Source organism: Typopeltis vanoorti, chromosome 1 (genome assembly GCF_054136105.1).
Source record: "Typopeltis vanoorti isolate ZY-2024b chromosome 1, IOZ_Tvanoo_1.0, whole genome shotgun sequence".
NCBI lineage: Eukaryota > Metazoa > Arthropoda > Arachnida > Uropygi > Thelyphonidae > Typopeltis > Typopeltis vanoorti.
Window position 1 is genome coordinate 116,823,152 of NC_143549.1, and position 24,659 is coordinate 116,847,810.

The 24,659-nt window shown below is 35.3% G+C and overlaps 1 protein-coding gene across 3 annotated transcripts in view; it reads left to right on the plus strand.

Moving 5' to 3' along the window:
• LOC150110341 (KICSTOR complex protein kaptin-like) overlaps positions 1 to 24,659 on the plus strand; it is a 252,785-nt gene that overhangs the window by 20,410 nt on the left and 207,716 nt on the right. For all 3 annotated transcript variants that reach the window (XM_090393083.1, XM_090393074.1, XM_090393065.1), the window contains one exon: positions 234 to 454. In XM_090393083.1, coding sequence (XP_090249209.1) covers positions 241 to 454 — 214 coding nt within the window. In that variant the 5' untranslated portion in view covers positions 234 to 240. The remainder of the gene's footprint in view (positions 1 to 233; positions 455 to 24,659) is intronic.

Here is a 24,659-nt window from a genome sequence, read left to right on the forward strand (position 1 = left end):
ACCCACTGCTGCTAACCTGCCATCAGCTATGCCTGCTTTCTTACTGCTCACCACTGCTAATGTACTATCATCGTTAAAGTTAGCAACATCGCTAACTTTAGTTATTATTCTAGCTGATGTTATTCCAGGAATATTTTAAATTAGTTTAGCCGTGTATCTCTGATTCTTCCAATGATTATAAAAATCTCATAATATATCTTTTTTTTTTTTTTTTGTTAAATTTTTAAATACAGGTTGAAGATGATCACTATGCGTAATAAAATGGTAGAGGCTCATTTTTTTGGATTGCCTTCCCAAAGTAATATATATGGTCTAACTTCTCTAACAGCTGCTGGAGGTACAAATAAAGTGCTAGTTGCATCATTAAAAAGAAAAGTCTACTGTGTAGAATATAATAAGAATGGCAATTATCTCATTCCTTCCACTCGAGAAGTCCAGTTTACCTATATTCCTGGTAAGATAGCAATGCATCAGTGATATTTTAAATTATGTATTTTTTTTTTTTTGTAATTCATTTACTTCCTTTTTTTTTTGCTTCAATTAATTTTTTTTGTTTAATAAGTTTAATTAAACAAATTTCTGTTTAATAAGTCACATTTAAAGTCTTGATTTTTTCAGCCAAAAACTAAGGTTTTTTTTCATGTTGCAAAACTGGCAAACCCTCCTCAAGACCAGAACAGCCATGATATACTGACCTCATAGTAGTGTTTCCTCTAAGTGAGGGAAGCAAATGCATAAGTTTGATGTTTTCCAAGCAGCAGTAGATTGACCTAGATGGCACTGAGTTGGGGAAAGGGCAGTGACTTTAGGGAAAAAAGTGCATAACCTGCTTTACATTTATAAGTTGGCACAATTATACAAAAAAAAAAAAAATTGAGAAGTTACATGTTTTTATTCAATTGAAAATATAATTGTTCATAAAATATATGTATACATGTCATAATCTCAGTTTCAACTAATTCATTTAGCTATGATAACTTAAAACTTTTTACAGCTTTAAATTTCTTAATGTCATCATGATGGTCTTAAACTTATGTTTATAGCATATGCTGTGGCATTTTTGCAGGATCAAACTTAGTTTTTAAAAATCACACACACTACTAATCTACTACTGTGTTAATTACTATGAAAACAAAAATATGCTTTGTTAGTGTGTCATCTTTCACAATTAATGGGGGTACCAAGTCTTGTATGCAATAGCTGCTGTGTGGCTGCACATGCAGCAGCATACATTATTATTATTATTACAGGCAACTCCAAGGAGTCCTTAGACTCATCAAGGGAGGCCCTAAACATCATGTCAGGAACTATTCAGCATTTGTGCACTTTCTATCATACTTGGCTTTGAACTCATTCACAGTCTTGGCACCCACAACAGACTCTGGCAACCTATTCCACTCATTCACCTCTCTCTCCAAGCAAAAAACCTAGTTCTAACATCCTTGCTAACAACACTCTTACCCGGTTTCCATGGATAGCCCCTAGTTCTCTCACCATACCTGTTTTGAAAAGTTAACTCTGAATTAATCTTGTAAAAACTCTTCAGTAACTTGAACGTCTCAAGCATATCGCCCCTTTTTCGCCTATCAACCAGTTTCTGTAACTCGCAAATCTTCAACCTGTTCTCATAAGATTCATTCCAGTCACCATCTTGGTCATGCCTCTGGATCCTCTCCACCTCCTCCCAATCGCCAAGAAACCCTGGCACCCAGATCTGTGCGTAGTAATCAAGTTGGGGTCTTATCAAGGCCCGATGAAGAGGAACAATAACCTGCTTGTCTCTGCTCTTCAAAGTATTCTTCAGTAACCAAGTGGTCTGATGAGCTGCTTTAGCCACTTTTGCTATATGTCCCCTAAACTTTAACTTCCTATCCACTAATACTACCAAGTCTCTAGCTTTGTCAATTTCCTGGAGTACAGTTACACCAATGTGGAACTGTACTCCAGTAGTCCAAGAACAGAACCCTGCAGTATGCCACTAGTCATAGGCCTTCTTTTGGACTCTACTCCTGAATTAATTACTCTCTAATATCTCTCCATCAACCACCCCTCCTATCGTTTTCACCAACTCTATATCCATTTTCCCATGTGCTGCAGTTTACTGATTAGAATCCATGTGGTATCCTGTCAAAGGCATTTCCAGTGTATTATAAAACATAGCAAGTTACTGAGGCATGATCTATCCTTCGCATAACCCTGCCCCCCCCCCCCCACACAGTATCCCATTTCCATCTATCCTTTCCTGTATTTTGCTCTTGATCGACTTCTCCATTGCTTTGACAACGACTCCTTGGTAATTTGCTACATCAGTTGTAGCCTCCTTTATGCAATGAAACTATTTTCCCCTCTTTCCATCCCCCTCGGGACTAACCCAGAGCTGAGACTTAGATTAAACAATATGGTCAAGGGCACTGACAATTCCTTTGCTGCTTCATGTAAAACTCAAGCTGGTATACTATCCAATCCCACAGGTCTATTCACATTAAGGTTCTATAATACGCTATTCATCTCCATTTCATTTACCTCATTTCCCGTATAAGCATTTGTTCCCTCATTCCTGGAATATCACCGCCTGGATGATATACTCTTGCAAAGTGTTCACTTAGTAATTCTATTGCTTCATATTCTATTGTTTCATTGCTTCATAACCCTAGTTGCATCATCATCAAATTCCTGACGTGATTTGTTTTTATGTGATTTTATGTGACATGTTTTTTTATGTAGTACTATCATATCCTGTACACCCCTTGAGAGGGGTGTACAGGATATGATAGTACTACATAAAAAACCTGTCATGTTGTACCATCATTTTATATTGTGGTTTAAGCCAGTGAGAATACAATTTGGTCGGCTAAATACCAAATTGTCAGCCCAACCTTGTTCATTAAGTATCCAGGTAGTGGTGCACCACGAGAAGATGAGGATTGGATATTAGGTCAGAAGCCCTGGTTGGTTCTCTGCATTCCTTTAAAGGAATGCAGAGAACCAACCAGGGCTTCTGACATGTCACATGTCAGACTATGTGTTGAGGTCTCCTCTCAGTTATACAGTTTTGACCCTTAAGCACCCAACCCTAGTTGCTTCAGTTGTAATTTCACTTATAGACATTACAACTGAAATACAAGTCTCACTGATGCCAATAATTCTGAGCTGAGTTAAACTGTTGATTGCCACAAACACTCTACCCTTATTTTTGATACCTCTTGCATTATTATACAGTGATGCCTTGGTTAATGGCGGTAATCCATTCCAGGATTACCATCGTTATCCAAGGTGCGATCCCCAATAAGATTTAATTGAAAATCAATTAATTTGTTCTGGCTCCTCCTCACAACCATAGTATATATTAAAAATGCAGATAAAACTCATTTAAAATGTCATAAAAATATGGTAAATATCATTTATTTATTATACGGTATATGTATTTGCTACAAAAAAATTAATATTAATAATAAAATGAATTGTTCATGAAAACAGTTTTTAATTATCAATCTTCACAAGAAGGACAATTGGGCTCACTTTGGAGTTTTTTTGACAAATCCTGTAAAAAACATGTCTATGGTTGTTTGCTTCTGTCTCTTTTTTAAAATGTTTCTGAAAAACTGCATGGACTTTTCATTAAATAGATCTGCAGTTCTGATAACCTCAGATTTGTTTGGATTCCATTTCATAGCAACATTTTGAATTTCCTCCCACTTTGGCAAAACATTTTTGATTTCGTTTTTGTTATGCACGTTTAATGAGATTCTGTTGTAATCATGCACCCTAACTTATGTTATTCCTATTATTGTTTTAAACTACTGTACTGATGATGTCCTAAGATACTTAGAATGAAATATTTACAATTAAATAATTTTCACTGTGGTTAATACGTGTGTTTCTTTTAATTATGATTGCACCACAGGTTTCATTATTTAAAAAAATTTTTGATTTCACCAGTCGTAATTTGTTCTTTCTCTCCATCCTCATCTTCAGATGCTTGAAAAGGTCTTTCAGCTCGTCAGTAGGCAGTTCACGGTCATGCATCTCCAATAATTCTTCAACATCTTCTTCCTCTACTTCCAAATTAAGATCATGAGCAGTTGCCACAATATCCTTTACCAATTTGTGTCCTTCATATGAAGTTTCTTCATTACCAAAGGAAGGACACAGTTTCCTCCATGCTGCTTTGAGACATTTCATTGTTACTTCTTGCCAAGCCTTTACAATTAGCCTAATTGCTATGACAATGTTGAATTCTTCCTTCCAAAATTTTCTTAGGATTATGTTGGTAGCCTCACACATTTCAAAGCACCTGGTAAAAAGTGCCTTTGTGTAAAGTTTTTTAAAATTTGCATTTATCAGCTGATCCATAGGTTGAATCAGAGATGTAGTCTTGGGAGGAAGAAGAAGAAAAATCACCTTGATAAAATCTAATTCCCCTGGTAGTTCTTCTTGTATGTCCGTTGGATGGCCAGGTGCGTTATCCAAGGTTAAAATGGCTTTTAGAGGCAGATTGTTTTGCTCAAGATAGGCTTTGACAGTTGGTCCAAACACTTCGCAAATCCGGTCTCTAAATTCTATTCTTGTGACCCAGGCTTTGCTGTTAGACTTCCACAAATCACCGAGATTGGATTTAGAGACATTGAACTTTTTGAATGCTTGGGGATTCTCTGAGTGGTAGATTAACATTGGTTTTACCTTGCAGTCTCCACTTGCATTTGCTGCTAAAAGCAATGTTAACCTATCATTCATTGGTTTATGCCCAGGAAGTGTTTTTTCTTCTTTTGTGATAAATGTCCTATTGGGCATTTTCTTCCAAATAATCCAGTCTCATCACAATTGAAGACTTGTTGAGGTAGGTATTCTCCTTCTTCTATAATTCTTGTAAAGCTATTGACAAATTTATCTGCTATACATAATAAATAACGGAAAAACTCACGTAGAAATATTTATTATGTATAGTTATGTCTACTCACGGTTTACCTCTTTTAAAATTTATCTGCTGCTGCTGCTGCTGCTGCTTTGTCAGCACTAGCTGCCTCTCCATGTCTGACCACACTACGAATTCCTGTTCTTTTTTTAAAGTTGTCAAACCAACCTCTGCTACCTTTGAAATCATCATCATCATCTACCTCAGAACTTGATCCCGAAGTCTTCTTCTTCAAATCTTGATAAATCTGTTTAGCTTTCTGACAGATTGCATTTTGAGATATAGTATCACCTGCCATTTCTCTTTCTTTGATCCAAATTAGTAATAGATTTTTTATTTGCTCAAAAAGAAGCCCTCTGACATTCAACCTTGAAGTTCCCTTAGCAACCTCAGCTACCATAAGTTCTTCTTTCTTTCTTAGCCAAAATGATTGATATTGTAGAATGACTGGTTTCATATATTCGAGCTAGCTGCATAACTTTCACACCTTCATGATGTTTTGCTATTATTTCTTTCTTCTGTTCAATAGAGAAAATTTTTCTGTTTTTTTTTCCCTCACTAGCTTTCTTTTTGGGACCTATTTTGTCACACGGTAAAAAAATTCACTCTATAAAAAAAAAGATACGCAAAATACGGTATTATTACAAATTGTACAACACTAAGACAAGGGATACAAAGAACATGTCGTTACCTGAAAATAAAAGTAAAAGTTCAAAAAAAAACCTTTTTGAAATAAAAGTTAACAGTTAAATTCAAAACCTGCAATTTTTGACTTAGTGCATTTTGCTTGTGAGGTGACTATATTAGATACAGCACTTACCATAACATACACTGATTAGCAGCTTATAGATACAACGATTATTATACAGATGAGATTTGATTTTGCCTTTTGATAGCAAACGAACAGTGACATGCACCTGCCGATTTATTGTCTATATGAACCAACACATAAAAAATAAATGCTTAAATATGCTTAAATACTCATTTTCATCATAAAATGCATTTATAACCACAAATTTTAAAATAAAGCACAGTACTCTACAAGAAAAGAAACAATAAACGGAAAACGTAAACACTGGCTATGATGGGTCAAACATATCTGAGCTTCACAGCTATGCCGCGTGGCTGTTCTCTATTTGACAATGTCTTCCTGCTCGTGGCTGAGTGCGATCGGAAAATTCCAGTTTTTTTACTTCGGAAAAGAGGTTCACATAATCGAGAGTCGTTAACCAAGAGATTTTTTCTTACAGCCACTCGTCGTTAACCAAGTACGTCGTTATCTGAGGCAGTTGTTAACCAAGGCACCACTGTATATGAATTACAGTAATCCCTTAGGCACATTTCAGTCTGGAGAACTCATTCAGCATTCTTTGATCACATCCATCCTCACAACCTGTGGCCAACAGCCTAGTCTCCCAATTTACCGAGACGGTTTTTGAATCTTTATTCTTATTCTTACATCCCAAAACATTTCTATATGTATTATTTCTGGAAATTTTCCATGTTACTCCTCTAAAATTGATATTAATATTTATGGTTGTTTTGCCTATTTTCTTAAGGAATATCTAAGTAATCTTCTTGAGTATTCTTCAATTGAGCAGGTTCTTCTTTTAGGAGCAAAAACTTTTCTTCCACTCTCTTCTGTTCTGAGCCTTCTCTTTCAAGATTGTGTACCTGTCTCCATTCAGCATGTCATTTAGCATTGTTTTTCTTCCTCTTCCTCTGGGTCTTTTTCCATCTATTTTTCCTTCAATGGCATCTATGACGATTCCATTCCCTCTCAGTCTGATCATGTCCGATCCAGTTTCCTTTTCTTCTTTTTATCCTCCTTAATAGACTTCTTTCTTCTTCTACTCTTTTTAAGACCTCTTCATTAGTTATTTTATCTGTCCATTTGATTTTTCCATCCTTCTCCAAATCTACATCTCAAAGCTTTCCAAAATCTTAATTTCTTCTTTCTTCAATGTCCAAGTTTTAGTGCATAGAGGGCAACATTGAACACATAACATTTTATTAGTTTTTCTTTATGTTTCTATCCATTTTACTTCTGAATAAATTCCATTTTCTATTAAAGGCATCTCTTCCCATTGCTATTCTTGCTTTTATGTCACTTTTACATCTTCAATCACTGCTAATAACACTTCCTAGATATTTAAATGTCTTTACTTGATTCAATTTTTTCCCATTTATTCTGATATCCATATTTGCCTCATTCCTTGCTGTTTTCATTATCTTTGTTTTCCTGATGTTAATTTTCATTTCATAATTGATACAGGTTTCCAGTAATCTGTTCAACAGATGTTGTAGTCCTGTTTCAGTATTTAATAATAATGCCTTGTCATCTGCATATCCTATTGTAAATATTTGTCTACTTCCAATCTTTATTCTTTCTTCTGAATTCTCCAGTGCTTCTTTTAACATTGCTTCAGAATACATGTTAAACAAAATTGGTGACAGAGAACAGCCTTGTCTTACTCCTCGTCTAATGATACCTGGTTCTGTTGTACCATATATGTCTCTCACTATGGCAGTTTGTCCCATATATAGTGAAATAATTAGCCTTCTGTCTTTCCAATCTTTTCCATTACTTCCACCATCTTATCCCATTTCACAAAGTCAAAGACTTTTTCAAAATCTATATAACAGATATTAACTTCTTTATTCACTTCCAGACTTCTTTCACTTACTATTCTTAACAGTCCAATCGCATCTCTTGTTCCCCTACCCTTCCTGAAACCAAACTGATCTTCTCCAAGAAATTCTTCCACCTTAGATGCAATTCTTCATGTTAAGATTCTCATAAGTATTTTTGATGTATGGGAAATGAGGCTTATTGTTCAAAAATCCTTGCAGTTCACTGCATTACTTTTCTTTGGTATAGGTATAAATATTAAGGTCAAAATCTTTTGGTAATTCTCCTTTTATAAATTAAATTTATTATTTTGGTTATTTCTTCAGTTCCTTTCTTCTGAAGTTGTTTCAGGAATTCTGCAGGTATTTCATCTATTCCTTCTGCCTTTCCACATTTTAGTTCTTTAATGGCCATTTCTACTTCTGTCTTCAAAATCTCTAGGCCTAGATTATCTTTATTTACCTTTTTTATATCTTCTAATGGCAACTCATTTGTCTATTTTCCTTGTCATATAGATCTTCAATGTATTCCTTCCATCTCATTAGGATTTTATCTTCTTCAGTTATGATTTCTCCATTCTTATTTTCTATGCCTCTAGCTTGAATTCCATTTCTCTTGTGATTTATGTTTCTTGCTTTTTCATACAAAAGATCATACCTTCCCTCTCTCATAATTTTCCATTTCTTCACATTGTTTTTTAAGCCAATCTTCTCTACTCCTTTCTGCTTCTCAATTCATTCATTCAGGGTTCTATATTGTATTTTCCCTTCTGGGGTGTCTTTATTTTTCCATTTACTTCTCTTTTCCATTAGAGAAATCACCTCATTAATTATCCAAGGTTTTTTTTATTCTTTTAGCTCTTACAAATCCAATTTCTTCTTCTGCAATCTTCTTTATTTTCTCTTTAACTTGTTCCCATTTCTTTTCTGGATCTTCAGTTTTGACAAAACTTGTTTCCTCTAATTATTTCTCCAATCTATTTCCAAATTCCTTGGTATTTTTTAATTTCTCTAAGTTCCATTTTTTCCCTTTTCATAGCTAAGTAATAAGAAGTGTAAAAACCAAAATAAGAGCAAAAAAACAAAAAACAAATACTGGGAAAACAGAAATCACAGTCCATGAGCTTGAGCAGAAATATACCATGCAAATTGAAAAAGCCATAATATTAGACATGAATAACAAAACAATGCTAAGGATATCAGAAACTATACCCATTAAATGTGACAAAAACTCCATGAGGGGATTATACCTGGAAGTTATGTAAAAGTGTGGTGAAGAGGGGGGGGGGGAGGAGATTTTTTATATGGAGAATTGTCAGTGAATGGAACACATTACTAGAATATGTTTTTAATGCAAGGAGTATTAAAGATTTTAAGATTCTATATGATAAATATATTATCAGTTGAACGAACCTCCCACGATGAGCCTGCCGATTCCATGGAGGATGTAATAATAATAATAATAAACTTCCACTGTGTAATCTCAGAGAGTTGGAATCTCCACAAAATGAAAATTAAGTCAAGATTCTCACCAGCAGAAAACAACACAGAAAAACCTTAGGCAAAAACACTAAGCCAACACGACATAATCTCTACTTTGCCCATGAGCTCCGAAGATGACACTTAGTCGAAATCGTTCTCACCCGTAATTCCCATTTTTATCTTTATTTATTATATTTTATCTTTCTTCTTTTTCTAAAAACAAAAAAATTGTAGTTCATCCTTGATTCAAGGCCATTATGAATTAAAATATGTATATTTTGATTTTTTTTCCACATTTTTAGTTCACATATATTTTTATCTTCATACTTTTTCGCACCCTACTTCTTTTTTTTTTTTTTTTTGAAAAAAAAAAAAGCCATTATGTTCTATTCAAATGATGCCCTGAATATTTATAATACATAACCCAGAGTTCATTCTAGAGGTCTAAATTTCACTTATGTTTATCAGTATATTTCTGATGTGGCTCCATAAAAAGATAATCTCGAGGATTTTACAAAGGTGTGTCAAATTATTCCTTCCATATTTCTTTTCTTTCAATTTGTCTTTAAAATATCATTAATGTTTTAAGTTAATTCAAGCCTTCCGAAAATAGGCAAAATAGCCATAAATATTAATAACACTATAAGTCCCAGATTTCATGAATAAGACATTACAATTAAATAAATTCAATTTAAGGAAAATGAATTTTTAAACTAGTACCTGTAATGTATATTCTACTTGTTTAATATATATATATTATGTTCTTGTTTTAATTTTATATCCAAGTGTAAGCATAGGCTTAAAGTAACTTCATGACTAATCTACTTGGTTAGAGGCTGCTGACTTCACATCAGTTGCCTTAGTATCCCATAATGCAAAACCATTATGAGAAAGGCTAGTACCTAGTTTCAACCTTTATTGGCATATCATCAGTGGGAGCCAGATTCAAGAAAAGATGTGTATAAAGTATTTATTTTCTGGTGTTTGAACCATTGTTGCTATTCTGATTTCAGTTTTTACTGTATATTTCAGCAAATGACAGATGGTCTTTATAAAAGCATGAGTGACTCATTCATTCATTAGGTTACACAGTTTCCCAGACTTGATTGATTTGCAATCACATGCTTAGTTATACTTAAATGTTCTCTCTCATAATGCAGTGGGATTGTAATTATAATTATTATTAGTATTATTTATCAATAAAAATGTAAACAATATATAATATACATTTTTTTAGTTAAGTAATAAAGTTAAGTTTAAGTAATACATATATGCTAAAAGAAACGATAAAGGAAATAACTGTGGGTGGGACATCTTCCATTATTAATAATAGCAAGCATTTCTGATGAGATCAAGCTGAATAGCTATATGACTGTTGCTCCCCTCACCACAGATGTGTGTGTGTACACATATGTATTAGGAAACATAAGAAAATAATGTTCTGGTTCATAAATTTCTAAAGTTGGCCAGCTTCTATATACACTTTTACCACTTTAATAGCACTAGTTTCCTTTATTGTGCCTATCAGTTCTCTCTTTTTCTCACCTTCCCCCTCCTTTCTTTTCTCTCTCTCTCTCTCTCTCTCTCTAACAATATTTTCTCCCTCTACTTCTCCCTTTAAATGCTAGCCATCATTCTTATATAAGTCATTTCATCTATCAGATTCACTTCACATCTGTGAACTATGCACACTTCATTCCTCTTATGCAACTTTATGCATTAGCTTATTTGTTGTTACATGCATTCTCCACTCAAATTCACTGCCTGTCATATTCTAACAAGAAATTTACAATTTTTTTCTTCAGTAACGCTTCATTTTTGTTTTTTTTTAGTAACATTTTTGTATTCTCTCTTTTCACTCCATACTTGTCATCTCTGCCTTTCTCTCTCCCTTTTTAATCTTCATGCCAAGAAAACATGATTGCATTCTCATTAAGTACAGTATTGGCTCCTTTCTCTCCTAGTTTCATACTCTCTTGTCTCTTTTCTTGCACATCATTTTTCTTTCTCTTCTTTGTAACACTATTTGCTGCATTATGTTTTTACAGTATCTCAAATGATTGATTCACATTTTGCCATACATAAGATTTCCCCTTAACATTTCCTCTACTTCTTTCATTACTACTATCTCATCATTCTCCTTATCGACTGTTGCATCTTTCTTGTCGCCCTTATTCAAATTCACTCTCCCTTTGTTTTCATTTCTCTTATTTCATTCACTGCTTCAGTAACCTGCCTTCTTGCTCTCGCTCTCTAATATTCATTTATGTGTGCTACATAGTTATCATTCAAAACAACATTGTCAAACTTCTGATATGATTCACACTATACTCTCAAAAACACTTTCAGCATAATACTCTTCTCCACACATAAATTTCGCACACCTGCTAATGAATACATTATACAAAATTATGCATGTTGAAGTTTGAACATACAAATAATTCTCTGCAGAGCATTCCAATTATTCACAACTGTGCATGCAAAACACCTGCTTCTCACTCCTTTGTTCACACCTTCCATATACAGCTTCCAGGAATGACCTCTGGTTCTCCCCTGATCTCCCACTGTTTTCTGTAGAATCTCTCAATACTGTTCCTATAACAACATCTAACGAACTTGTACATTTCTATCATAGCACCCCTCTTCCTCCTATCCACTAGACTTAAATTGCATCTTCTCAGCCTTTCCTCATATTCAGCATTCCAGAGATCAGAAACTAGCTTAGTCAGTCACCTCTGGACTCTTTCCAACATCTCTTCATCCTTTTGAAAACCAGATGACCAAATCTGTGCATAGTAGTATATGTGTGGCCTAATCAGAGCCTTATACAATGGAACAAGAATCTCCTTACTTATACGTTAGTATCCTCTGCATCATTCCCAGAATTTGTTGTGTTTTCCTCACAATTTGGTAATGTGCACTCTAAATTTTAGATCCTTATCCACCATCACCCCCAAGATCTCTTATTTCCTCCACTTCCAATAATATATCCCCACCAAGCATGAATTCTATATCCCATTTTTGTTTCCCAAATTTTAAAACCTTACATTTTCCAACATTGAACTAGCATCCCCACTTCCATGCCCATTCACTCTATCTATTCAAGTCTTCTTGTAAGGCTACAACATCTGTTCTACTCCTCAAAGTTTGTACCAACTTTTGCATCATCTGCAAACAACTGAATATTCCCATCCAAATATTTGCCAAGATCATTAAATACAGGTTATTATTATTATTATTATTATTATTATTATTATTATTATTACTCCAAGACCCTCATGGAGTCAAAGACTCATCTAGGAGGTCCTTTTATCATACACACAGCTCATCATACCATGCCTTAAATGCACTCAAATTCTCTTCTGACACCACACTCTCAGGCAAGACATTCCAATTATTAACAACTTTGCATGCAAAAAATCTGCTTCTCACTCTCCTGTTCATGCCTTCCTTGTACAGCATCCAGGGATGACCTCTGGTTCTCCCCTGATCTCCCACCGTTTTCTGTAGAACCTCTCCAACATTGATCCTATAACAACCCCTTACAAAATTGTAGGTCTCTATCATATCTCCCCTCTTTCTCCTATCCACTAGATTCCGTAAATTGCATCTTCTCAACCTTTCCTCATATTCAACATTCTAGAGGTCAGAAACTACCTTAGTCAGTAACCTCTGAACCCTTTCCAACATCCCTTCGTCCTTTTGAAAACCAGGTGACCAAATCTTTGCATGGTAGTCCATGTGTGGCATAATCATAGCCTTATACAATGGAACAAGAATCTCCTTATTTCTACAAGTCAGTGTCCTCCACATCAGTCCCAGAAGTCTTTGTGTGGTCCTCACAATTTTGGCAATGTATCCCCTAAATTTCAGATCCTTATCCACTATCACCCCAAAGATCTCTTATTTCCTCCACCTCTGACAATATATCCCCACCAAGCATAAATTCTACGTCCCATCTTTGTTTCTCAAATTTTAAAACCTTACATTTTGGAACATTGAACTCACATCCCCATTTCCATGCCCAATCACTCAATTTATTCAAGTCTTCTTGTAAGGCCACAACATCTTCTCTACTCTTCGTGGTTCGTCCCAACTTTGCATCATATGCAAACAACTGAATATCCCCATACAAATCTTCACCAATATCATCAATATACAAGTTAAACAGTAATGGCCCTAAAAGAGACCCCTGAGGTATACCACTAGTTACTTTCCTCTTCTTGGATATTGCTCCCCCATACACAACTTACTGATACCTATCAGATAGCCAGTCTTCAATCCACTTCACTAATCTAATATCCAACCCCATCCACTCTAGTTTGACTATCAATTTATCATGCAGTAATCTATCAAAAGCCTTTGCAAACTCTGAGTATACAGGAAAACCCTCGCTTAATGTGAATTTGATATGCGTGATAATCGGTTAGCGTGATTGAGTGAAATTATACCATTTCCTGCTTTAAGTGAGTGCTTAATCAGTTAATGCAATTTTTTCATGTTATGCGAAATTTTATGTTATGCAAAATTTTTTGTCGCCAATTTTCAGCAAGTGGTGGAACTTGTCAATGGTAGTGGGCAGTGGCAGTGCTGCGAGCGGTGGCCGGCGACACTTGGCATTTGACTCAAAGTTTTCATCGCAAGCTCACGTTCAAACTCTGTTCACTTGCTCAATCATGTTGAGTGGATTTTAACAGGATAGATGCGAACACAGATTGATAAGAAAATAACTATTTATTGACCTGCTCAATCACCTTTCCTTCATTTTGCTTTCATTTAGATACCTATAAGGCTTTATTATACTCAAGCCCTGATATGGAAAAGAGAAAGAGTGATAAAGAAAGCGGCAGTAATAAAAAGAGAAGCAAAGTAATTACGTTAGAGGAAAAGCTGGAAGTCATTAAGAGACATGAAAGTAGCGTAGCAGTACAATGATTGTATGAGACCTGGGATACAGCCAGTCTACAGTTCGGACTATATTAAATAAGAGAAAAGCATGCAGAGAACAAGGAAAAGTTGTTACATGCGTCTTTAAGCATGTAGATCATCCGAAATTGAAGCCATTTAAGGATCGAGATGGAGCATCTTCTATCACTCCAGATTGAGGATTGTAACCAAAATGAATATCACTTAGTATAAGGAATATTCAAGCAAAAGCTCTCAATATTTTTACATCATCGAAAGAGTAAAAATTTCAAGAGGAATGTGAAAGCTTTACTGTGAGTTTATGATGGTTTGACCATTTTAAAAATCGAGCTGGACTGCATAACTTAAAAATAACTGGGGAATCTGCTAGTGCTGATAAAGATTTTGCAGCCAAGTTCCCTGAAGAAATGCAGAGGATAATTCAGGAGGGTGATTATGATGATCGCAAATATTCAATGTTGACGAAACTAATCTGTTTTGGATGCGTATGCCAACAAAAACTTTCCTAGCTAAAACTGAAGCATCTCATCCAGGATACAAAGTGTCTAAAGATCATCTTATGCTTTTATTAGGAGGCAGTGCAGAAGGCAACTTTGAACTCAAGCCTGTGTTAGTTTATCATGCACAAGATCCAAGATCTAGCATTATTGAAGAAATCAGCACAATTGGAAAAGAACTTGGATTTAATGTAGATAATGAAGATGTGAGAAACTTGCTCCATTCCCATTCAAAAAGTTATGCGAGAAAGCTCTCCTTTAAGTAGAAGAAATTAAGCAATTGATTTTTATTAACTTTGATGATTTTATACTCCAATATAGTTTATACTGTAATTTTTTTCAAATTTGCGCTAACTGATGGATGAATTATAATTATTCCTATTGTTTATTATATTCATTTAACACTTATTAATTGATGGATTAATTCGCTTGACACTGATTAATTGATTAATTAATCATGTTAAGCAAGGTTTTCATGTATTACTGTGTATCCCTCTCCTCTGTCCAAGGAAGCTGTCATATTATTGTAATAAGTAAGTAGATTACTAAAACATGACCTCCCTTTAGCAAATCCATGCTGTCCATCAAAGATAATACCATTGTTGTCAACCCAATTCTAGATACTGTCTCTCACAAGCTTCTCCAACAACTTAACTACAATACCTGACACACAGATAGGCCTATAATTGGATGCTTGAGTTCTATCACCTCCCTTATGAAGTTGCACAATCTTGCTCTCCTTCCAAAAAAGATTTATTATTATTATTATTATTACGGGCAACTCCAAGGAGTCAACAGACTCATCGAGGGAGGCCCTAACATCATGTCAAGAACAACTATTCTACATTCACACAGTATCTATCATACCTCGCCCTAAACTTATTCACAGTCGTAGCACCCACAACAGACTCTGGCAGCTTATTCCACTCATTTACCACTCTCCAAGTAAAGAACCTAGCTCTAACACCCCTGTTAACCACATTTTTGCCCAGCTTCTATGTATGGCCTGTAGTCCTCCCACCACCAGCCCTATTCTCAAAAATATCTTCTGGATTAATCTTATAGAAACCCCTCAGTAATTTGAATGTCTCAATCATATCACCCCTTTTCTGCCTATCGACCAATTTTTGCAACCCAGAAATCTTCAATCTGTTCTGATAAGGTTCATTCCACAGACCTGCCACCATCTTGGTCACTCATCTCTGGATCCTCTCCATGTCATTATGGATTATGTCATCCTTCTATAATCGTTCTTTTTTTGCTGGCAACATATCAAAAGAACTCCCTAGGATTCTTTTTGGCTTCATTAGCTAACTGCTGCTCATACCTCATTTTTGCTATCCTTACCAACCAAGTCAAGATGCCTGCTTGTCTGGTCTTTGTAATCCTCATGGAATTGGTTATTACCACTTCTCTTATGCTGCCTCCATAATGCCCTTTTTCTCTGTATTGCATGCGTAATCTCTTCATTCATCCATTTCACACCTGCCTAATTTAACCTTCTGACCCTTGGAATACATTTAGACATTGCTTCTGCTAGATAGTTCTTTAATATCCCCCAAGCTGGATTGAATTAAATATGGTGGTGAAAGTATGGTTACAGAAATGCACCAACTATGTAATATGGTATGGAAAGAAGGGAAAATGCCAGAGGAGTGGGTGAAATCAATATTAGTAACATTATACAAGAAAGGAAATAAGCTAGAATGCAAAAATTATAGAACAATTGCCTTGATAAGTCACCTTGGTAAAGTGATGATGATCATATTGACAGAAAGATTGAGAACACAAATGGAAGCATGCCTTGCAGATGAGCAAGCAGGATTTAGAAAGGATAGAACTACAATTCAACAGATTTTGACAATGAGGTTAATAGCAGAGAAAGCTAGGAGAAAAAACAAAAACATATATACTTGCTTTGTTGATTTTCAGAATGCATTTGACAGTATTGACCAGAAAGTGACATTAGCAGTTCTGGAATCCTATGGAATTGATAAAAAAACTAATAGCTATATTAAAAGATGTTTATCAGAATGCAATTTCAGCAGTTAGAATAGGTGATGATTTGGGGAAATGGTTTAAAACAAGCAGAGGTACTAGACAGGGACACCCAATATTACCAAGCATTTTCATCGCACATTTAGAAAGAGCAATGGACAAATTGAAGGAAGATGCCAAAGGAATATCTGTACATGGAATGAGAATTAGCAATCTGAGATTTCCAGATGACATTGTTATTATTGAAGAAGACGAAAGAGAACTACAAAAAACACTGAAACTGTTAAATGAGGAAGGGAAGAGATTTGGACTTGTTATGAACTTTGAAAAAACAAAGACAATGGTATTTGGTGAGAAGAACATGAAACAAAAGATACAAGTGGATGGAACTGATATAGAAAATGCAGAACAATTCACATATTTGGGAAGTAAACTGACATATGACTTGGACTGTAAAAAAGAAATAAAGATCAGGATTGCAAAGGGAAGAACAAATCTGAAGGCCATGGATAACATTTGGAAAAGTAAAGTGATCAGTCTGCAAACAAAACTAAGAGTATTGGAAACTTGCATCTTCAGCAGTGTACTGTACAGATCTGAAACGTGGGTAATAAATAAGGAATCAAGAAAAAGAATTTTGGCATTTGAAAGAACTTGTTACAGGAAGATTCTAAGAATAGGATGGGTACAGAAAACCACAAATGAAGAGCTCTATCGGAAGATACAACCAAAAGAGAATCTAATGTAGAAGATAATAAAACGGAAGCTGCAATTATTTGGACACATCTGTAGAATGAGTGAGGACTGGAAGATAAAGACATTTATGTTTGGTATTTTGGATGGTTTAAACAGAAGAGGTAGACCATACAGAGAATGGATAGATGATATAAAAGACTGGTGTGGAATGGGTGTACAAAAACTGTGACACTGTGCACTGGACAAAGAAAGGTAGAAGAAGATAGTGAAACAGGCATCAGACATCAACGGGCAGTGAGCCCATGGTTCGTGATGATGAAGCTGGATTGATCTCTTTTCTGGCTGACTCCTCATTCCATGTTACACCTGCAAGCTGTCTCCTGAACTCTTCTTAATCACCACCTTTTGTAGTTCCATATATACCTTTTTTCTCACAGAGGTTAAATAGCAATTGCCCTAATACAGATCCCTGAGGCACACCACTAGTGACTTTCCTCTTCTAGGATATTGCTCCTCCATACACATCTTGCTGATTGCTATCAGATAGCCAATCTCCAATCCAATGCATTAGTATAATATCCAACCCCATGTGGTGTAGTTTGACTATCAACTTATCATGAGGTAACCTATCAAAATCCTTTGCAAAATCTAAGTATACTACTGTGTATTCATCTCCTTTGTCCAATGAAGCTGTCATCTTAAGACTATTACACTTTTTTATAATCTTTGTCAAGTAGCTTTATTTTATCCTCCTACATGTTTCACCAATCTTTTTCTATTGGCATCCTCAGGGAATACAAACTAGTAAGCTAAAATGAAGGTTACAGACTAGGTTATAACTGATAGTTGTAATTCATACAAAAAATTGGTATTGTGCCTGACAATTTACTTATTGTAATTTACTTATTACAATAAGATGACAGCTTGTTATGTCCTTGGTTCCATGAAGGCAGCTCAGTATCTTGATATTCTGGATGATCAGGTGCTGCCTTCATTGTGGAATTTTTTATAGAATGGAGTGTGCTACTGTCAAGATGATAATGCCCCGTGTCACAAAGCTGCAGCTGTTATGGAATGGTATGAAGAGATGAGTGTTAAACAACTACCCTGGCCTGTGCAGAGTCCTGACCGAAACCCTATTGAACATCTGTAGGATGAATTGGAGCAGTGATTGAGGTCCAGAGCAGCATGCTCTTGATCTATTGCTGAATTCAGTGCTGCGTTGTTGGAGGAATGGAGACAAATTCCACCTGATGTCTGCCACACATTGGTGGAAAGCTTCTCTGAAAGGGTGCAGGAGGTGATCAAAGCCAAAGGTGGACATATCCGATATTAAGGTTCATCTGCTGGTATCAGTTGTAAATTGCTAGTGTCCAGACAATTATTGGTAGATAGTATATATTGCCATAATTAAATTCACCCATAATGGTCACCCTTTTCTCATTTGCTTGTCTAATTTGATTATACATTTCATGGTCACTACCATCCACATTACCAGGTCTATAAACAATGTCTGATTAAGTATTTCATTCTGTTCACCTCTATCTCACATAATACTGCTTCAGAACCAGCCACTATCTTCCTCTTGCATCTCTACCTTGTATGGACATAACTCTTTCTCTATCATCAATAGCATCCCCCCCTCCCTTTTTAACCCTTTCTCTCTTCATGAAACACATCATCCCCTTCCATCTCTATTCATGTCAGGATGTTATCCTCATCCAACTGCATTTCACTTATTCCAACAATTCTTGGGTGAACAGAATCAATTAATGCAACCATTTCGTTTGCCTTATTTCTTACACTTCTAGCATCTGTATACAAACATAATAGCTTATTTCTGGATCTACAGCAAGTTTCACTGATACCACTTATTAGATGTGATTTCTCCATACTTGACTCAAGCCATTTCTTCATTCATAATCACTGCTTCAGTCTCTCCTTTCTTACTCTCCTGTTCTTTCGCATCACTTCTTACTTGATCAGATTCATTCTCTCCACTCATTTCTCTACTTTCCAGCAGCAGACTCTCCAAATACTTCCATCAATATCATTCAAATGCAGGCTATCACTCTTATACAGTTGATTAATTATGTAAATAAATAAATAAATAATTATGTAAATAGGTCCTTCAAATTTATTCCACACATTAACAAACTGAATTCCCTTTTCCTTGCACATTTCTTCTAACATATTATTCATAATCTTCGCTCTCTCCTCCTCATTTCATCACTGTTATACCTGGGCAACACATTGACTAATTTCTTATCATGCTATTATATTTTATCCTTCTCAACAACCTCCTGATATCCAATCTTATGTGTTCCCTGTTCCCAGTCAGTAGATCTGGAAATGTGGAGGTGGTGAAAACAGCAAAATCGTTAGGGATATTGGATTAGCAAATAATATAATAGTGATTAGTGGGGGTAATTTTATTTATTAAAATATATATATTGGAAAGAGGCAATAATGTCTAGGAAAAAGAAAAAGGAATTTCTTGACATGAGGGACACCTTCCTTGCACATTGTGTAATAAGGAACACTTAGATTTAGTTATATTATTTAGAGAATGTTATTATGATTGAGTTGCCAGTTCTGCTTCTATTTGCTAAAAGATTCCTTGATATATTAATCTAGATTATGGCAAAGTTTTGATAGCATTATCTGAGGCAATTTAACACTACACTCATTAAAGACAACTGGTGACCTTGTGAAGGAATCACCAAGAATACCACAAATGAATAACAACAGAAGAGTCCTGCTGTCCTTGTTTTCCAGGTCATTTTGATTTATATCTTCAATGAGTGTGTAATGTTAAATTTTCTCTGATAATGCTAGTATCATGTCAGTTTGTAAATAATTAATTTTAGCTAGTAAATTATTTATTTGCATTCAATGTCTGTAGTTTTCTGTTCCAGAAACTTCAACATGAATAATAGCAACATCTAGAGAATTTAAACATAGAAATATTGACCTAGATGTCAGTCAGTCATATTAGGAGTTTGATGAAGAAAGGATATATGGGAAACTAGAATGTATATGATTATGAAATGCTTGGGAAAATCTTATAACAGTTATAAGGTAAGAGTCAATAATCAGTTGCATGAGGATTATAAGGTCAGACTAGGATGGTGGCCCATTTGATAAGAAAAGAGAAAACATAGTATGAGCAGTAGTTAGCTGGTTATGACAAGAAAAATCTCAGATAGTTTAATGAAAGAGGGAACGATTATGAGAGAATGATTCTGATTGATGGAAATAGAAATCGGGTAACTACTCCAAAGGAAGTAATTAATAAGCAGTTTAGTAAGATATTTTATACCAGTAAGAGTGATTTTTTACAAAGCTTGATTAATGATGGAATGGTACAAGAGAGCTAGTAGTAAGTAGAGGAGGCATTTTAGCTATTAAGTAAACTTGATGTTAATAGAGTAATGTGTGTAGGTGTATATATGTATGGAGGGAAGCCATGACTATATTGTCCTGTCTTTTAAGGAATTGCTTTAGGAGTTAATAGTGTAGTTGACCTGCTTGTTTAATAAAATTTTATAATAAGGAAGGTTCCAAAGTAGTGGAATTATCACTTCACAGTGTTAAAATTGAGATTTCAAACTACAAGTCCATTTGCTTTTGTAGAACATATCAGGTAACCAAATAAGTTTGTGTGGTTTTTCATAATAAAAATTAAACAACTGCAGAAATTTTCATAAAATGTTTTATTCATTAAAATAAGCACCTTCACAATCTACAACTCTTTCCCAATGAGATAAAGTTTGCTAATTCTGCTTTTATAAAACATTTTGTCTTTAGAAGTAATAAACCTAGCAATCTCTGCTTCAATCTCTGGTTTATTGTGGAACTGTTTATTTTGCATGTGATTGTCTAGCACCAAAAAAAAAAGGTGATAATCGCTTGGAGAAATGTCAGGAAAATATGAAAGATGAGGACGTATCTCCCATCCTAAAGCACAAATCTTTTCATGAGTAAGTTTTGCTGTATGAGGTTTTGTGTTGTCCTGTAAAAATAGCACTTTCTTCTGATTAACTAGTCCTGGCTGTTCCTGAAGTAATGCATCCTGCACACACTCGAGTTGCATTGAGTAGATTTCGGCCGTAACTGTATGGCCTGCAGTGAGAAACTAGTAGTGGACTATACCGGCTCCACCACACACAAAACATAGCCTTCTGGGGATGAAGTGGTGCCTTTGAAGTGTGTGGTACTGGATCGTTTGGTGACACTAATGATAAGTTCGCTTCCTATTAGAGTACAAGATCCATTTTTCATCACAACTGAGCAAGTAATTTAAAAATGACTCATTTTTATAATATGAAAGAAGTGAAGAACAAATTATTATTATTATTACGGGTATCTCCATGGAGTCAGTAGATTCATTGCGGGAGACCCAAACTATCAAAACAAAACCTATCATATCTCTTCTTGAATTCATTTACAGAAAAAGAACTCAAAAATGAGTCAGGCAATGCATTCCACTCATTCACCACCCTCCAGGCAAAAAAACCTCGTTCTCACACCCTTGTTAACCACACTTTTCCTTAATTTCCAGGAATGACCTCTTGTTCTTCCATCACTATCGCACAGCTGAAACATTTCCCCTGCATCGATCTTATAGAAAACTTTTAGTAATTTAAATGTTTCTGTCGTATCCCCCTCTTCTCTGCCTATCAACCAACCTCTGCAATCCACAAGCTCTCAATCTATCAATGTAGGGAGCATTTTTTACATCACTCACCAACTCATCTCCAAGGAATCCAGATGACCAGACCTGAGCACAGTAATCCAAATTTGGAAGTATCAACGCCTTATAAAGGGGAATAATAACCTCTTTATCTCTTTATCTCTGGATGTTAGCGTGTTCCTCAATAACCAAGTAATCCTATGTGCAATCTTGGACACCTTAGCAATGTGTCCCCTGAACTTCATCTCCCTATTCACCAACTCCCCCAAGTCCCTAGCCTCATCAATCTCTTGGAGTACTGTTCCATCAATGTAGTACACAGCTGGTAATCTTTTAATCCCAAAATGCATAACTTTACACTTCTCCACATTGAACTGACATCCATTACCTTTTGCCCATTTTGCCAGCTTATTTAAATCATCCTGCAAACTCTCAACATCAGCTTGATTTTTTATTGCGCTACCCGACTTTGCATCATCAGTGAACAATTAAATATCTCCCTTTAAGCCATTTCCTATATCATTTATGTACAAATTAAACAATAACAGCCCAAGCACAGAGCCCTGAGGCACACCACTGGTCACTTGCCTCATCCTGGACTCTGCTCCTCCATACACCACTTTCTAGTGTTCTCTCCCTGAGCCATTCTCTTATCCATATCACCAGTTTAGTATCCATCCCTATCTAATCCAATTTGCGCAACCGTATTTCATGGGGTATCCTGTCAAAAGCCTTAGTAAAATCCAGAAGTACCAGTGTGTAGCCATTTCCTTTGTCCAACTTAGATGTCATTCTATTATAAAAAGTTAATAAATTGCTAAGGCAGGATCGACCTTTAACAAAACCATGTTGGCCCCTATAGAGTATCATATCCTGATTTGCCCATTCTTGAATTCTGTCTTTAACCAACTTTTCCAATACTTTTACCACCACTCTCGAGATGGTGATTGGTCTATATTTAACTACCGTAGTTTTAGAGCCACCTTTATGCAAAGGAACTACTTTGCCTTCCTTCCACTCCCTAGGGATCATACCAGAGTTCAAACTTAAGTTAAATAACCAAGTAAGAGGTGTTGACAATTCCTTTGATATTGATAGCTTTGATAGCCTTTGAAGTTTATTATCATCTGATAATGCATGTGGGACCTATTTGCTTAGTTTCCATGATTTTCCCAGTTGATGATGCAGGTGTAAACTAATCGTTTCACCACTCATGTTAAACATTTGTGAAAGTTCTTGACATGTTAATGTAGAATTATTTTCAGCAGTGCCATGTAATTCTTCATTATCAATAATGGAGGGTCTTCCTGAATGTGGTGCATCTTCAAGTAATTCATCACCAGAAACAAATTTTTTAAACCATTTCTGTACACTATGTTCTGCTACTGCATCCTTTCCAAATGCCACACACTTGCAGGATGCTTCTGAAGCCTTTGAACCAAGTTTAAATTCTTAAAGCAAATGAGTCCAAATTACACCAGGTTCGACTGTTTTCTCTTTTCTTATCAAATGGGCCACCTTCTTAGTCTGCACCTTATAATCCTCATGCAACTGATTATTGACTCTTACCTTATAATTGTTATAAGATTTTCCTAAGCATTTCATAATCATATGCATTCTAGTTTCCCATATATCCTTTTTTCATCAAACTCCTAATATGATTGACTGACATCTAGGTCAATATTTCTATGTTTAAATTCTCTAGATGTTGCTATTATTCACGTTGAAGTTTCTGGAACAGAAACTACATAGACATTGAATGCAAATAAATAATTTACTAGCTAAAATTAATTATTTACAAACTGACATGATACTAGCATTATAAGAGAAAACTTAACATTATACACTCATTGAAGATATAAATCAAAATGACCCAGAAAACAAGGACAGCAGGACTCTTCTGTTGTTGTTCATTTGTGGTATTCTTGGTGATTCCTTGTAATCCAGGTCATTTTGGTTTGTCTTTAATGAGTGTAGTGTTAAATTTTAAAAGGGTTCAAAGTCACAGAAAAAGAGTACACACCAAGTTAGAGCACACTGATTGACTGATGTTGTAATGCATAAGTCAATCAGTGTGCTCTGCAAACCACTACAAAATAAAACAAGTCATTGCAGCGAAATGTACCAAAAACCTCACGAACCTTTTTGGTTACCTGATATAATATAATGCTGGTATGCAAACCACATAAAAGGAATTTTTGTATGTAAAAATATATCTTTATTTAACACTTAATTTCACCAACAACTGTGGTTCGCTTCTTCAGGGATGAAACAAAGAATTAAGCTACAAGCAAGTAATAATTGCTTTCTTACAAATTTAAACAAGACTAACATTGGAATGCCTACATTCCAATGGTATGCATGCTATCAGTGTCTGTGTGAATTAGATGTTTTATGAGAGAAGCCCAGACTTAATGTAAGATCATGCCTTATTAATTGTTGCACTGTTGTGGATATTTTAACATTTCAGACAGTTTAAAAGCTCTTGAATAGAAATTGTAATTTATGTAGATCATTTCAGTTCATTACCACGTTACTTATGTTGGATGTGCTGCCAATCCTGATTTGTGTTTCTTTTTTTTTTTCTCTTCTTCCTTAAAATGTTCTTACATATATCCTGACCCCATTTGCCTGTCTTGTATAACAGAAATCCACAAGTACAGGTGATCCTGTAAACTCCAGATTTATTAATTTATTAAGTGGACAAAGAATTGCAACAGAACATTGGTTAATAGAATCTTACAGCAATCCTTCAGACTTTCTGCTGGATGCACACTATGTGTGATGGTAAACGGTTTCCTGTTCTCTCACCATCCAAATA